This window comes from Epinephelus lanceolatus, chromosome 14 (assembly GCF_041903045.1).
Source record: "Epinephelus lanceolatus isolate andai-2023 chromosome 14, ASM4190304v1, whole genome shotgun sequence".
Classification (NCBI taxonomy): Eukaryota; Metazoa; Chordata; class Actinopteri; order Perciformes; family Serranidae; genus Epinephelus; species Epinephelus lanceolatus.
Window position 1 is genome coordinate 22,974,355 of NC_135747.1, and position 15,886 is coordinate 22,990,240.

Sequence of the window (15,886 nt, forward strand, 5' to 3'; positions counted from 1 at the left end):
CAGCATACAGTAGTAGATCATTTCTGAGAATCACTGACCTCTCCCAGCCACAGGCACCATGGCCTCAGAGTGGTCTGCCCCTTCTAGACTGAAGCCTTTGATTGCAGATAGAGTGGAGATGACAACATACGACTGGTAGGGAGCGCATGTCCTGTTGTCTGCATTAAGTTTAAACCCTGTGGCACATGCACAGGTAAACAGACCCTGTGGTCGAGGCAGGCAGAGTTGCTCACACGCTCCCATATTGTTGGTGCAGCCGTTTGATGTACCTGCAGAGGCTGAGTTTTGGGAGAGAAAACAGTATGATAAACACAAGAAAAAGCAACAACAAGCCAAGATGATGATGTCTCCTTGTGTTACTCACTCTCTCTGTAATGCACTTTCAGAACTCTGAGTCCAGAAACGTTGTCTCGCAGCACAACCCTGTTGGCACCCGTGGACTTGTCCACACGCTCTATGACCTCAAAGTTGCGGTCAGTGAAGTAGAGGTGGTTTTGATAGACTGCCACACCCCAGGGGTGAGATAGGCCTGTCACTATGGTGATGCGGTTAGTCCCATCTGGATCACCACGCTCAATCTGTGGATATCCCACACCAGACAGGCAGTCAAATATGGCATGTTTATCTTGTACAATAACCAAGATTAAAGGGACAGTTCACCTCAAAATAAAAAAATACATATTTTTCCTCTTACTTGTAGTGCTGTTTATCAATCTAGATTGTTTTGGTGTGAGTTGCAGAGTGTTGGAGATATCATAGAGATGGCAATGGAACTAGTTGGCTTGCAGCAAAAAAAAAATGCATTAGAAAAGCTCAACAGCAATGTCTTTTTCCGTAAATCATGACCCGCTTACTCGAGATAATCCACAGACCTTGTTGTGAGCAGTTTCATGTAGGAACTAATTTCTTTCTACCAAACTACACTCGCCAAGAAAGCGCGCAGTTACTGCTAGCTCACCTAGCACAAATGACCTAGCTGACGTTGCAGCCCAGCCAAGGAGGACACCATTTATGTTAACATCTCACACTTTCACGAGCACATCATCAGGTCACCCATCCATGAGTAGATGCATGGTTCTTTCTGTACAGTGATAACGTTTGGCAGGCGTAGTTCGATACAAAGAAAACAGTTCCCACATCAAACTGCTCACAACGAGGTCTGTGGATTATCTTGAGTTACGGGGTCATGATTTTTGGAAAGAGACATTGTTGTTAAGTGTTTCAAATGTATTTTTTGGGGTGAGTGCCGTCTAGTTCCATTACACTGGAGAGAAGACTGACATCTCTATGGCTGATACCTTCAACACTCAACAACTCACACCTTAACAATCTAGACTGATAAGTAACACTACAGGGAAGAGGGAAAAAAATGTATTTTTGATTTCAAGGTTAACTTTCCATTTAAAATAAAGTTGCTTATCATATAACATTTGTCAGAACTTTATAGAATTAAAAAATGGTAATTCTTGAGACCTAGGAGAGTGGACACCCACCGTGCCAGTGCTTGTAACTGCCCAGTACAGCTTGTTCTCTTGGATGTCCACCGTGACGAACTCAATGTGATCCAGGTTGTTGGTGAACAAGGTGACAGGGTTTAAGCCATCCATGTCTGCAGATGCCACCTTGGCAGGAATGCCGCTTTCTGTTCCCTGGTCTGTCCAGTACAGTTTGCTTTGAAGACAATCAAGAATGGATGTTGGGGTTTGTTAGTCAGTTAGGATTGCTATGCTTATTAAGTACATTTTCTAGTCAAACCACAGAGACCTGTAATCTCAAAAATATAAACTTTTCCGGAACTCAGAACATCAGCCTTACATTTAGCTGAATGAAAGGACACTTTCTGAGTTCATTTACTGGATTATCAAGGATTTTTATTAGGTTAGAAAAAATTCTCAACCCACAGAGGACCAGGTCAAGCCTGCGTCTAAGTATGAAATTCTTGCAACACTGATTTAGGTCATATCACCCCAAATCAGCAATGTTTTCATAATAGAGTGAGAAGGGATGGCTCATTGTTACTTGATTGTACTCTATTGTACGTTGCTGGGGTTTGAGTGTGCAGTGTGGTATTCAGTAACACTGGTTGAGTTCTCTCTAGAGGCAGAGCAGATGGCGATGAGGAGGCTGTTAGAGCTCAGTGGCTGTGGGGATGAGCGGCCGTGCCAGGACTGTGTTAAATGGGGCTTACCCACGTGCTGGGTCCACTGCGATGCCAACAGGACTGCCAGTGCCAGTTGGAGAGCCGTTATTTGTGATTAGGGTTTTCCTGTACTGTACCTCCCCTCTCAACTTCAAAACCTGGCCGAGCACAAACACAAAACAGGGACATTAATTATACGACATAGAGGTGTGTATCGACGCTATTTCGGGTATTCTGTTTTCCATTAAGAGTACAACCACGAAAAGATATTCATCTTAGTTAAAGTTAAAGTCAGTAATAATGAATAAACAACAGCACGACATGAGTATTATTTGTCTTACCTCAATAGACTGTGTGGCTGGATTGGTGTAGTACAGGTTCTGGGTTATCCAGTCCAAGGCCAGGCCGACAGGGGAGCCAAGTATGGCTGCAGGGGCAAACTCTGTCCTATTAGTTCCATCTGACTTCACTCTGTGGATCTCACCCTGGTGGACAAAGGAGGACAGACTAATCTCAACCACTGCTGAATGTGTTGAGTGCATCTTGTGTTCCCAGCATGTTTTAATTGACTTTTTATAGTGTATTTTTCCAGATAACCTTTATCTCAAAGACCCTGTTTACACCTGGTATCAACATGCACTAATGGGTTCCTGATGTGTTGCGAAGAAGCTAAAACAAAAAATACATCATCAGTGCAGAAGGTGATGATGATTTGGTTAGAGCGTTGGATGAGGTGTTGCGTGACTGTCCATTGTTTTGACCCATGGAAGAAGACATGTTCAGTTCTGGTGGTCAAAATCTCTAACTGTGCAGCCTCAAAGCTAACATGACTAGCAAGTATGCTAGTGAGCAGCTAGCAAAAGTGTGCACGTAATAAAATTGCGGGGGGCCCTTTGACCTTTTAGCGTAAATGACGTAGGCAGTGACAAAATCTGGACACACGTGGTCAGTTTGAGACGCATGAGACACACAAGTCCGAATGGAGATGTACAGTATTACTTGGATGTCCACTTGTGTTCAGATCACCGAATCGCATGTTACTACCATATGTAAACAGGATCAAATTGTTTTCTGGAGGACAACTAAGTGTTGAACTGAACCATTTATGACATGACAGTAACTTACCGGGTGCTCCACCCAGTAGATGGTCTGCTCATTGTCATCAAAGTCAACATCATGGCCATTCTGAAGCCCAGCAATGGGGACCATTGCATCATTACTCTTGTCATCGGGGTTCAAGGAAATGCCATAGATGATGCTGTCTCTCACCACCACCAGGAAAGGATCCTCAACTATAATAAAAAAATTTAATGCAAAAACATTAAAAATATGTTTACAAACTGCTCTTCCTGTAGAAAAACAACAAACAAAGGCTACATCAGGGTACACCAACTCAAGAGCTAGAATCTTTCTCAAGGCTGTAAAGTATTTAGTACTTTACAAGTTATGTAACCGATTCCAAAACATGGCTAGGAAACCAGGTTTCCTGGATATGGATTTAGCCCACGGTAATCCAGTCGCTTTTAGGGTATGATACCTTGCGCAGAATATAGGATCCTGAGCGAACAGGCCTTTATATATAAAAAGGATTGACTGGCGAAAGTTGTTTCCACAATCTGATTTGCTTTGTCATCAGAGATTAGAATCGATGAATGGTTGTGGGGCATTTTCATTCTCGGATAATCGTTGGCCTCAGGGGAGACTGTGTTCTGCTTGGCTTGAATGGGCTGAAACCTGAGATGAGTTAAGCTGTTGACCTAAGGGGGACTCCTTGGACTTTGAATTAAAGGTCCCTTGTCTCCTAAGACCTTGAAAGACATGCTTATATGATTCTTAATATTTATGACTAGAACAGCAGTTTACAAGAGAATCTAAATGGAAGACTGTTGACAAGGACCTGGATCAATCTATAATACGAATAGTGTTTTCAAAGATTTCTCCTCTTACCAGCATTAAGAAGGCAGCAAACAAAGCATGCAGAAGCCATCATTTCCACAATAACAGGTTTGGTCTTCTACAACAATAACCACTGCTGAGATAAAATACCTTAGGAGTACGTCAACTTATCAGCTGCATCTGACCCAACTTCCTTTTTCATCAAACTGAGTGATGAGTGTTTTCCTCCACTTGGCAGGATGCATACCTCTGGTGCAGGTGATTTGGTCGGCCGCCAGTGTCCAGCCTGAGGGGCAGGCACAGGAGTAGTACCTCGGTCCCACAGCAGAGAGCAGGCAGATATGAGTACAGGGACTCCTTAAGCAGTGATTTTCACCTAGGTATTGTCAAACCACACATGCACAAGCAAACACACATGGGTATCCACAAACAGTCAACAAAGTTCTCCAGGATTATGGCGTGTTGCGTGAAGTGTACATCCATTATGAGAATAATAACTCAGGGAAATGTCCAGCCCCCAGGCCCTTTGCTTTCTGAACATGTGGCCCCCTGAACAGTATAACTGAATAGCCCTAATATAGAATATCTTTGCCATACCTGCCGGCTGCCTGGCTGAGTGTACTGCCACCAAACCCATGGGCTGAGGGAGGTTGAAGAGCATCACTGTCTGGTTCTCCCCATGCCACTTATGGGCTCGCATCACACGGTTGATGTATCTGTCGGTCCAATACACAAAATCCTCAAAAATGGTAATTGCGTGGGGATGTTGCAGAACCTTTTCACAGAGAGTAGCAAAAGAAAAAAATATGTGTCTTACAGATGCTATTCAAAATGAAATTGAATGTGTTCTGTTCACTTTTAGATTATAAACATAAATCAGATCTCTACAAATAAGTCAGTCTTCCTTGTAAACTCACCAGGTCACTGGCCAGGACCTGCTTCCTGTTGTTGCCATTATAATCGCAGAAGTCAATGAAATCCAAGTAGGCATCGGCAAAGTACAAGAAACTGTTTGGATAGTCTATGGTTAGACCATTGGGCCAGTACAACTTGTTGCTTATGATAACAGTCCTCAGTTTCCCATCCATGCTGGCTCTCTCAATTCGGGGGTTCCTCCCCCAGTCAGTCCAGAACATCAGGTGAGCACTGCAAAACAAATGCTTGTCTTTTAACACCAACTGCATTAAATGCATTACATTCTATGAGAAACACAGACTTAAAACAAACTTGTTTCTATGTCACTGACCTCTCCCTTGGGTCCAGCACCAGGCCTCGGGGGTTTGTGACATTTTCACTGATTAATACAGTGCGGTGGGTGCCATCCAGTTTGGACACTTCAATCGTCTCCAAGACGTAGTCAGTCCAATACAGGTTCCTGCCCACCCAGTCCACAGCAAGGCTCTCTGTTACAGTCACTCCACTGTCAAATATCTGTACACAAGAGACTCATTCTTAGTTAAATATTTTTACTGATTTTGAGCAATGAGTCTATGGTGACACAAAGGAGCAAACTAACTCACCACAGTTCTGTCACTGCCATTTTTATTGGCGCTCCAGATTCTGTCCTGGCTTGTGTCGGACCAGTACACACGGTCAGTGGCCGAGTCAAAATCTAATGCCACGATGTTCCGTCCATCTCGAACCAGCGAGCGGACCACGTTGGGCTGAGTGGTTATGTCATCTTGCACAATCTGATTTCGACTGGCCACTAGCAAGAATGCCTGACGAGAATCTGTAAACAGACATCAAATCTCCGTTACCTATTTTTCATGTCCATTCTCACGCTAATAAGATCACTTATCAGCTTTTGCATGTCAGCCACAGCTATACGACAGGACTGTTAAATAGACCCTACTCAAATGGCGATCCTTGGGGAATGCACTTTTGTCCAAATAATGACCTATTGTATTGAAAAGCCTTTCAACGGGTTATCTGTGTGGAAGAGGAGCTCATGTCAGGCACGCTCCCCATAAACAGCCCTTTGTTGGTGATTATATCCTAATTACACCAGTGATGGCCAGTGAGTGACATATATGTTATTTGTCTTATCTAAAGAAATCAGAGCAGCAAGGAGAGACATGGGAGAAGAAAGACGGTGTGTCAGTCTCGCAATCTGGTGGCTTTATCATGGCCCATTCCTACCCAACAACCAGCACAGCGGAGAAAACTGAGATATGTGTGCTGAATAGACATCCATGTCACTGTAGGACTGATAACTGGCCTATTTCACTGCATTATGAAATTATATCTTGTTATTTACAACTAGCAGGGGAGCAATTTGTTCCATGCGCAGAAAATTTAAAGGGATAGTTTACATTTTTTGAAGGGGGTTGTATGAGATACTTCCAAATCAGTGTATTGGCTACAGATGACGGCAGGCATAATACCGCCACAGACACAAAGCAATGTACTGGTGTGGATGGGGGCAGCGGCGAAATATATTTAAGCCACCTAAAAAAGTAAATTTTAGTTTAAGTGTATGCTTAATTTCAAATATTTTCACTGATTTACCCTGCTGTCAGACAGCCCTATTCGACAGGGAACCGGACAGAAACTGAAATTAATTCATGCTCTCTTCAAAGCATGACTCCACTCACAAAAACAGTAAATTTACCTTGGTGAACACAAGTTGAGTTGCTATTGCTGACTCAATCAGTTAGTTTTTTGTGTTACTGTGCAACTTTGGTGTTTAAAGGGTTAGCTCAGATTCACCAAAGTCGCACAATAACACAAATAAACTAAGCCATGATGGCAGTGGTAGACCAGCAACTCCCATGTTCAGCAAGGTAGAATGACTATTTTTGTCAAAGGCTTTGACAAGAGCATAGATAAGTTTCAGTTTCAGTTCAATACCCTATCAGAAAGGGCTGCCTGACTGCAAGGTTTAGCAGTAAAAATAATCAAAATATTGCATACACTTAAACTGATATTATTGTTTTAAGGTGGGTAAAATACGCTTTGCTGCTGCCCTCATCCACAGCAGTACATTGCTTACCCTTTGTGGTGGTGCTCCTGACTGCTTCTCCAAACTGGGGGCAAGCCAACCACCATCTACTGCAGGTAATACACCGACTACGGACATCATACAACCCAAATTAAAGGAATCAAAACTATCCCTTTAAGCCATACCCCCTCCTCACCTGAGGCCTTGCAGGTACGCTGGTCTGCTTCGAGAGTATAACCGTCTTGGCAGTGGCAGCGGAAAGAGCCCCTCTCATTAAAGCAGTGCTGGCTACATAGTCCAGGGGGACTGCACTCATCTACATCCTCACAGGTTTTGGAGTCATTACTTAGTTGATAACCCACAGCGCATGTGCACTGGGCCCCAAATGGCCCTTGGATACAACCGTGGGTGCAGCCAGCATTGTTGTCAGAACAGCTCTCCTGATCTGAAAACAGGGAAAATACAATTTAGAACCCAGAAAGGGAAAAGTAAACTAAATACAAAATCTACTAAATTATGCATTTAACACACGTTCCACTGATAAGTTCTGAACAAGACAGCACTAACTACTTTAGTAAGTGTCTTTAGAAGTCTGAGCCAGAGCTATTTTTTATCTATGTTTATGGAAAATTTATTGTTATTTTTATCACAAACACTAACAATTTTTTTTATCGATTATGTTTTGAAACAAATCTACAAATATCATAATAGTTATTAAAGATAGTGTGTTCAAATGAATCAAAACTACTTGCAGCATTTCTACCAATGATTGAGAGTTTGTTCCTACCTGGCAAAGGCTCGTCTGAAAGTAGTGACAAAGGCAAGAAAGGAAAATCACAGATAATTTTCAGGTTAATACAGGTCAGATCACACACATGCATGATTTCAACACAAGAAACCAAAGACAAACAGATAACAGTCAACACATGAATTTCTGTGGAGTGACGCCCTTGTTTACAGAACACGAGAAGAACGTCAAATTAAACAAAATCAATTGGAGGTTTGATCCTGCTTGTCATGTGATGTGAAAATTTAATTGAATTTGAGGAGGCAAGTAAACTTAGAAATGTAACAAAACAATTAATTATTTCTGACAGACAAATGTTCCAGGCAGACAAAGAAAGCAGAGATCAGACTTACTGCAGAGAGGAGACTCGTCGGCACCATTGGGGCAGTCAGGAGTGTTGTCACACACAGTGGTGAGGTTGATGCACAAACTGTGGCCAGGGCATTGCCACTGCCAGCTTGGACAGCGGAAAGGTGGCGTGGGACAGTCTCTTTCATCGCTCATGTCCCTGCAGTCGTTGTCCCCATCGCAAAGCCAGCTACGTAATACACAGTTTCCATTGTCACAGCGGAAGAGTGTGGAGGGGCAAGTGCGAGGTGGGCAGGCATGGTGTTCATCACTGCCATCCTCACAGTCTGGATGACCATCACACTCCCAGGTAGATGGTACACAGCTGCCGTCTGACTGACACTGGAATTCACTCTCATGGTGGCACATACCTGGGGGCCTAGTAGCTGAGATACATCAGGAAACACAATAAACAGCAGGTTATCCCAGTTCATAACCTTGCTTCAGTAATATAACCAATGACCAAAAGCACAATTTAAGTACTTACGACAGCTTTGCTCATCGGAGCGATCGCTGCAATCAAAGACTCCATCACATCGGTAGTAGGAGTTGATACACTGGTGTCCACTGGAGCACTTGAACTCATTCACAGTGCAGTTGTAGACTGAAAAATCCAGTTGAGTACGTTAAACCTGATATTCAATATTTCCACAGTTTTGTATGCATGCTGAGCTCAACTGTTGTGCAACACAAGTAATGAGATCAATAAACTAAGAGGCTTAGCAAATGCCTGTTAAATTTTACAGTGCATTCACTTGACCTCTACAACTTCTTGAGCATGTTTAGCAGGTACAAAGTTGCTGAAAGAATGAATGCATGAATGACTGAACAAATTCTTTATTTTGAAATGGCTGATAAGTGAGAAGTTAAATTGAAGCAAGTTTACAACTAAGTCATCAGCAAGTCTGGATGATGAGACTTGACACAAATACTGTAGATTTGAACAGCAACTAGTTTTATTAGTTTTCTAAATACAAGCAAGATGAAAATGATTTTTTTTCTATCACAGATGAAGACAAGCAACTATGAGTATGTCCAGGGAAAACTGCAATCCAGAAAGGTACTCACTGCATCCCTGCTCGTCTGCTCCATCCACACAGTCCCTGTCCCCATCACAGACATAGTTGGGGTCTATGCAGCGGTGGTCTGGACACTGAAACTGCCCTGGGTGACATGTGCTCCCCAGGTCTGTCGGCACAAATTGTTAGACAACAATATGAGTCTACAAGCCTTTCTTTGTCAACACACAGGATGTGCAGATCGGTGTAGCAACACCGCCAATCATATCTTTCACAAATCAGTGTTTGTTTATATGGCACAGTTGTAACCATGTTTAGCAGCTTTTCAAAGCATCTGGACTGCAGTGGAACAGTCAGAAAACATGTCCTATCTTTCCCAAACACTTTCGCTTGGCCTTGATGGAAGACATAATGAAGTAAGGTTTGTGTGTGTCTTTGTGTTTTTGTATGTGTGAGAGAGAGGAGAAAGGAACAGGGATACTGGAAGAGAGAGATAGGGCATGTTATTGGTTACTCTTATTGCCACTTGTTACGGTTCTGTGCATTGATAGCATTGATAGCTCTTTTTAAAATTTGTTCCCTCACTTTTTGATGTGCCTGGGTCAGACGTGAAAAAATCCTGCGAGTCCTGAAATAAAGTCCTGCCACTGTAATGAATTTGGGCCACTTGCCTTGTTTCTGCTTATTTTGTGTTTAGAATGAACAAAACAAGTCTCTCAGCAAATCCTATTCATTTCCAGTCTGAAGCCTCTATGGGTATACTCACGGCAGTCGGCTTCATCTGAACTGTCCCCACAGTCGTTATCAGTGTCACAACGCCAGGTGTTTGGGATGCAACGGTGGTTGGCACAGGTAAACTGATTAGCAGGGCATGTCCCAGGTACCTGGGTAGGACAGTTGTTCTCATCGCTGTTATCAAAACAGTCATTGTGCCCATCACAACGCCATCCGACAGGCACACAGTGCTTATTGGCACAAGTGAATGCAGAGGGGGAGCAAGTGGTGTCTGAAAAAGAGATGATGATCTGGATTAAAATATTATAATATTGAACAGAGTTTTAAAAAAGGCCCAGGAGCATGAAAGTGTTTTTTCTCCTGTCAGTTTGGGCCAGTATAATAGGCTAGATTTACACAAAAAGCATTACTGTTAATTCCACAGTTGACTTCGTCACTGTTGTCATGGCAGTCGTCAACACCATCGCATCTGTAGCTGTTTGGGACACATTTGCCGTTGCCACAGGAGAAGGAGTTGGCTCCGCACTGCAGCGTGGGGGGCTCATTGGAAGGGTCTTCCACACATGTCTGGTGGTTGGGCAACAGCTTCATGCCATATGGACAACCACACACCCTCTGTGAGTCCGGTGCTGGGAAGCAGAAGTGGCTGCAGTCTCCGTTAGGATTTGTCGGCCTGTTACAGAGGTTGGAACCTGAGAGGGAGAGTGGAACGTAATTACCAGCAAAATGATTGACATGTGTGAGCTTCAGCAATGCATGAATAGAGAAGTGAGGGGAGCAGTGAATAAAGCTACTGACCAATCTGAGAGTTGGAGTTGAAAGACTTGACATGCATGATGTGGCTGATTCCTCTTCTGATAATGACCATCTCCCCACCGTCAGTCTTGCGCACACGTACAATGCCACCCAAGCGCCAGTCAGTGAAATATGCATAGCCTTCAAGGGATGGGAGCAAAAGAGCAAAACTTCTGTTTATCTTTCACCACCTCCTAGTTACAGTACTTTCCCTATTGACATGACCATCACTAAAGCAAGAGGTTAAAGTCAGTGCCAGTGAAATTAAAGCCAAGGTAGGTAGTTTGCTTTTGGCATCCATGGGCAAAAATCCCATAATAAATGTAGAGCATATTGTAATTCAAGTAAACCGAAAGTAAATTACACTTCTGCTCCTGTCTTCAGGCTTTAGAAAATCTAGTCCATGACAGGACTATGTCCAATCACAGGTCAAGGCGTATTTTACAGATGCAGATGCAAATGTACATCCCTTTGGCCAAAGCTGAAGCCAAGGTTCATGGCTGTGGCTTTATGTTCACAGTCATGTACCTAACATTAGCTAGAGCCTTGAATCACAATGTGTCCTCCGCCTCACTGCCCGCTGCTACAGACTACCTCGCCAGGGGTAGAGCAGGCAACAGCTCCTAAGATGGACCCTTGTTGAATTAGCCAACTTTCTGTTGCTGCCATTACACAGATTAGACCTGGTGCTGCTGCTGCCCACCAGTCCGTTGTGACACCTGATGCTGGGGGGCTTGGGCTGGCCAAATTCTAGCTGCTACAGCTGCCGACCAGGGCTCCTTCCTCCAAGCTAGTGCTCACTTTTCTCCTGGTCCACAGTTGCAGGTTGGAGGCAGAGGGACCATGGAGTGGTAGCTAGCTAATTCTTGTCTCATTTGTGGTCTGATAAACAGACAGGGAGACAGAGAAAGTGGGGCAAGGAGGGGCTGACTGAATGAGCTGTGTGTAGCTGTGCAATAACATCAGATTAAATAAATCAATGTATGGGAAAGACTAGGTCACTGTATGAAACGTGCCTGTTGTCCTCTGGTGGGAGGAGCTTAGTTGGGGGGAGGGGTGCTTCAGGAGAAGAATTTTCAAACTCTTTTTCTTATGATTTAGCTTTAACTCTGTCTTTATTGATATTACATATATGATCCTCTCCTAGAACTTTATAGGCAACGTGTTGTTCATGCCAGGACTTATTACCTTCAAAAATGGTAAGCCCAAATGGATGGGAGATCTGGGTGATGCGGTCCAAGGTAACCCTGTTCTGTCCATCAAAATTGCTGTGCTCGATTTTGTCAAAGAAGGCATCCACCCAATACAGACGCATTGAGCTGAGTGGAAATCAAAGCAGAAAGGGAGAGTTTAAAATGGGTCACAATGCTATTGTAAACCATAATTTATGGGTAAAGCAAGAAAATCACATCAATCTTAGGAAATCAGGTAAAATGGTGAATTGTAAGACTTTACAACGTAACTTTATAGCATAACTTTACATGGCTACATGGCCATATGATGTTTGACTCACCTCCAGTCAATAGCTAGGCCATTTGGCCAGCCAAGAGTAGTGTTTACAATAGACAGGGCATGTGACCCGTCACCCCAAGCCCTCATAATCTTCGCTGGCCTGTACCAGTCAGTCCAAAAAATATACCTGTCCAAAGAAAATAAAACACCAAGCATCAATGTCATATTTTATTCAAAAATGAATTGAATAGTTGGAAACACCTACAGTACCTGGATGACAAAACCCTATTCACTTGGAATTTATTTTGGACACTTCCACATTATAGAGCTTTTCTGTTTAAACCAACTTCTTAGTGTCTGCTACAATACTGCCCTTCACACTGAACTAATCTGAGCTGGAGGCCTTATGACTTTGAGGATATTGGAAACAACAGCATGTTGTAAATAAGGATCCCTTTTATCGAGAGGAGGGATTAATTTGCAGACTTTTACCAGACAAACATGGCTGGTTTTTCAGAACCTTCCTTATTCCTATCTGTAGTCTGAATCCTGCTAAATCCCTACAAAACTTAAAAGTGTTTTTTATAGTCTCTGGTGTTATATTGATTTACCCAACGGGAGGATGCACCACGATGGCCCTTGGGTTGTTGAGATTACGTATGATGGCTCTCCTGGACTTATCAGCCAGCTTCATGACAGATATGCTCCTGTATCGTGGGTCGGTCCAGTAGAGGTTTTTTGAAATCCAGTCGTAAGCCAGGTCCTCCACTCCATCCACTCTATTGGCTGCCAGCACCTCCCTGCCTGTGCAGATCAAAGCAGTCAGACCACCGTTTAACACAGAGATGAAAGAGGAACACATTTAAATAAATAGGCTGTCAGCTTGCATTTTTCCCCATGTGGACCGGACAGAGAAAACTAGAGCAGCTCCAAAAACAACACCAGTGATCAGAGCAGTGGTGTTTCTTTTTATGTGTGTGGTGTGACTGTTCGTGGACATTAGAGACTACTTCCCACAGCTTAGGTGATAATTCTGAAACTAAATATCAAACCTGCTCAGTAAAGCATTTTTGATTAGTCTGTCTTACTTATTTTCAGGTCATTAGTTAGAGATGTAAGTTGATTATATGATCCATTTTCCACTATCCAAACGTCTGTCCACTCCCTCCCCCATAGTACCAGTCGGCCCCATCAGGCACTCCCTTAACTCCCTGTATAAGCCTGGTTGAATCACATGGTAAAGCTCTCTGTGAGGAAAACACTGGAAACATATTAGCTGCTGTTTCTCATACTACACTATTTTTTTACTACTACACTATTATTATACTGTGAATGCAAACAGCATGTTTTGAACAACTCAACTAGAGCAGCCAACAAGATGCTCACCAGTTCCATCCACTTTTTGTTTATAGATAATATCTTTGGCTGTGTCTGAGAAGAAGATGGCGTCATCTTCAGCACTAAAATCCACCCCAACAAAGTAGGAAGGTGATCCTGTGACGGGCAGGATGATGTCCTCCTGAGAGGAGAGGTTAAAGGGGATTCCTCTCACAGCCAGCTGGCTGGAAAACAGCAGAAACTGCCTCACAGCTGGAGATAAGAAATCAGAAGACAATATGAAACAATTTTGTTATTAAAACCAAAGATTATCAGCCACACAAAAACATCATAGCATACAAGAAAGGGGTAAACAAGATGAAATCACTGTGGGCTGCTGTACAGGTGAGTTTGAGGTGAGTCATTACATTCTTTGGGTGTTAAAGGGACAGTGCACACTAAAATCAAAAATATATATGTGAAAATATTACATTAATTAACACAAACATTAATGCTGTCCTCCTTGACCCCAGCTAATACAGTGGCGCTAAGTGAGCAGTAGATGCACGCTTCCTTCTGTACGATGACACGGTTGGCGGGCATAGTTTAGTAGAAAGTAAGTAGTTCCTCCATGAAACCGCTAACAACAAGGCCTGGATTTTTTAAGGTACGTGTGTACGTAATGTTTTGATGTATTTTTTTGGCACTACAGCACCACAAGCCAAGTGACATCTAGTTCCATTATATTGGAAAGAAGGCAGACATCTCTACGGCCGATATCTCCAACACTCTGCCCCTCACACCAAAACAATCTAGACTGATAAATAGCACTACAGGTAAGAGGAAAAATATGTATTTTTGATTTGGGGGTGAGCTATCTTATTAAGTATAACTTAACACTTAAAATGAAACATAATGAGATCTCTTAAAGAAACAAATCACTTCAGTTATAAGACAAATGTTCTCTTACCAAAACATCGCTTGCCATCAGCATGTAGGTCGTAGCCCATGCTACATTTGCAGCGGTAACCCAATCCTCCATTGTCACTCTTGTGACTCAAAACACAGATCTGCTCACATCCACCTCTGTTTGCACTACAAGGGTTAGGCACTGAAGGGAAAAACAAAAAAATCAAACTGGCAAAGTTATTAATTACAGATTCAGATGGTCTTTAACCACGGTTATTTATGATTCTTACTTTAGGAAAAACTAGCAGTTACATGGCAGAAAATCGTGTCTCACTGAGTGACTCACCATATGGCTGTTTCAGCTGATGTATCACTGCTACTCCATGTGGAGTCTGAGATGTACTGTAAACAACTTGAGGACTGCTTTCACTGAACTTGTTGGCTTTCATCACAGCCATCCTTGTCCAGTCAGTGAAATAGACATTGTGCTCAAACAGGCTGATGCCAAATGGGTGTGGGATAACAGTACCTCCATGAGCCACTGTTTTTCTATTGGAAAAAAAAGTTAATTTATTAGAATATAAATGCATGGACCTTTCTACTGAAATGCTGTATTATTTTTGAGGAATAACACAACATATTTACCTATGAAGGCCATCATATGTTGCAGTTTCAATGTAGTCATAGCGACTGTCAACCCAGTAGATGCGCTTGGCTTCGATGTCCAGTGTGATACCAGCTGGCCAGCCAAGTTTACTCCCAATGATCCCGTAACGGTTAGTGCCATCCATGAAGGCTCGCTCCAGGCCTGGTTGTCCATTCACCGCCTCCCAATCTGAGAAGAACATATACCTGTGAAAGGAGGTTAAATGTTTAATCTGGCAGTTTTCTCTGGGACAGGATCATTACATGGGGACTGCTATGTATGGGACCACAGAAATGCCATAACATATCTTCCCTTCAAAAAAAAACAACTTGTGACTTTCCTCTTGTTAATTAAGTCTAGCATCCACAGCATCACATTATGTCTCCAGGTGGGTGGCTGTGCATTTCAAGAGCTGTACATTAATTTCCGATAAGCAATTTGTCTGCAGCCACCTGGCTCTACTCCCCCCTTGAACTACACTATTGGATTACAATGAGGGTCATAACTTACATTGCTCCTCACTAATCCACCCAGGGCAATCTGCTAATCTCACACAACACCCCCCATTATTCCACGCCAATGGAGCACGACAGATACTGTAGGTGGGGTTTGGGAATGCGTGGATGGATGAATGGATGGAAACTTGGAGATGTGCTTACCCGACAGTGGGGTCCACCGCCAGCCCTCTAGGGTTTCCGAGGTTTTCAGTGATGAGTGTGACCCGGTTACTTCCATCAAAGTCCACCATGTCAATCCTGTTGACGCTGGCCTCCACCACATACAGTTTATTGTTCACCCAATCCACCGCCAAGTTCTCAGGGTAGTCAACTGATACATTTAAAACCACCTGCATATTGGAACCGTCCATATCCACAGAAAACACCTGTACACAAAAGAC

General features: G+C 43.1%; 1 protein-coding gene across 1 annotated transcript in view; it reads right to left on the bottom strand.

Annotated features, from left to right (window-relative positions):
• Positions 1–15,886, bottom strand: part of lrp2a (low density lipoprotein receptor-related protein 2a) — a 56,998-nt gene that overhangs the window by 27,906 nt on the left and 13,206 nt on the right. The window contains exons 12-37 of the mRNA XM_078174498.1: positions 15,648–15,871; positions 14,988–15,194; positions 14,689–14,891; positions 14,404–14,544; positions 13,503–13,706; positions 12,728–12,920; positions 12,178–12,303; positions 11,853–11,983; positions 10,668–10,805; positions 10,280–10,561; positions 9,901–10,140; positions 9,184–9,303; positions 8,603–8,719; positions 8,121–8,501; positions 7,177–7,425; positions 5,557–5,768; positions 5,283–5,467; positions 4,954–5,182; positions 4,634–4,811; positions 4,284–4,412; positions 3,266–3,432; positions 2,482–2,625; positions 2,189–2,298; positions 1,494–1,671; positions 365–578; positions 39–278 (exon numbers count right to left, since the gene is read on the bottom strand). Of these exons, the coding sequence (XP_078030624.1) occupies positions 39–278; positions 365–578; positions 1,494–1,671; positions 2,189–2,298; positions 2,482–2,625; positions 3,266–3,432; positions 4,284–4,412; positions 4,634–4,811; positions 4,954–5,182; positions 5,283–5,467; positions 5,557–5,768; positions 7,177–7,425; positions 8,121–8,501; positions 8,603–8,719; positions 9,184–9,303; positions 9,901–10,140; positions 10,280–10,561; positions 10,668–10,805; positions 11,853–11,983; positions 12,178–12,303; positions 12,728–12,920; positions 13,503–13,706; positions 14,404–14,544; positions 14,689–14,891; positions 14,988–15,194; positions 15,648–15,871 (4,942 nt within the window). The remainder of the gene's footprint in view (positions 1–38; positions 279–364; positions 579–1,493; positions 1,672–2,188; positions 2,299–2,481; positions 2,626–3,265; positions 3,433–4,283; positions 4,413–4,633; positions 4,812–4,953; positions 5,183–5,282; positions 5,468–5,556; positions 5,769–7,176; positions 7,426–8,120; positions 8,502–8,602; positions 8,720–9,183; positions 9,304–9,900; positions 10,141–10,279; positions 10,562–10,667; positions 10,806–11,852; positions 11,984–12,177; positions 12,304–12,727; positions 12,921–13,502; positions 13,707–14,403; positions 14,545–14,688; positions 14,892–14,987; positions 15,195–15,647; positions 15,872–15,886) is intronic.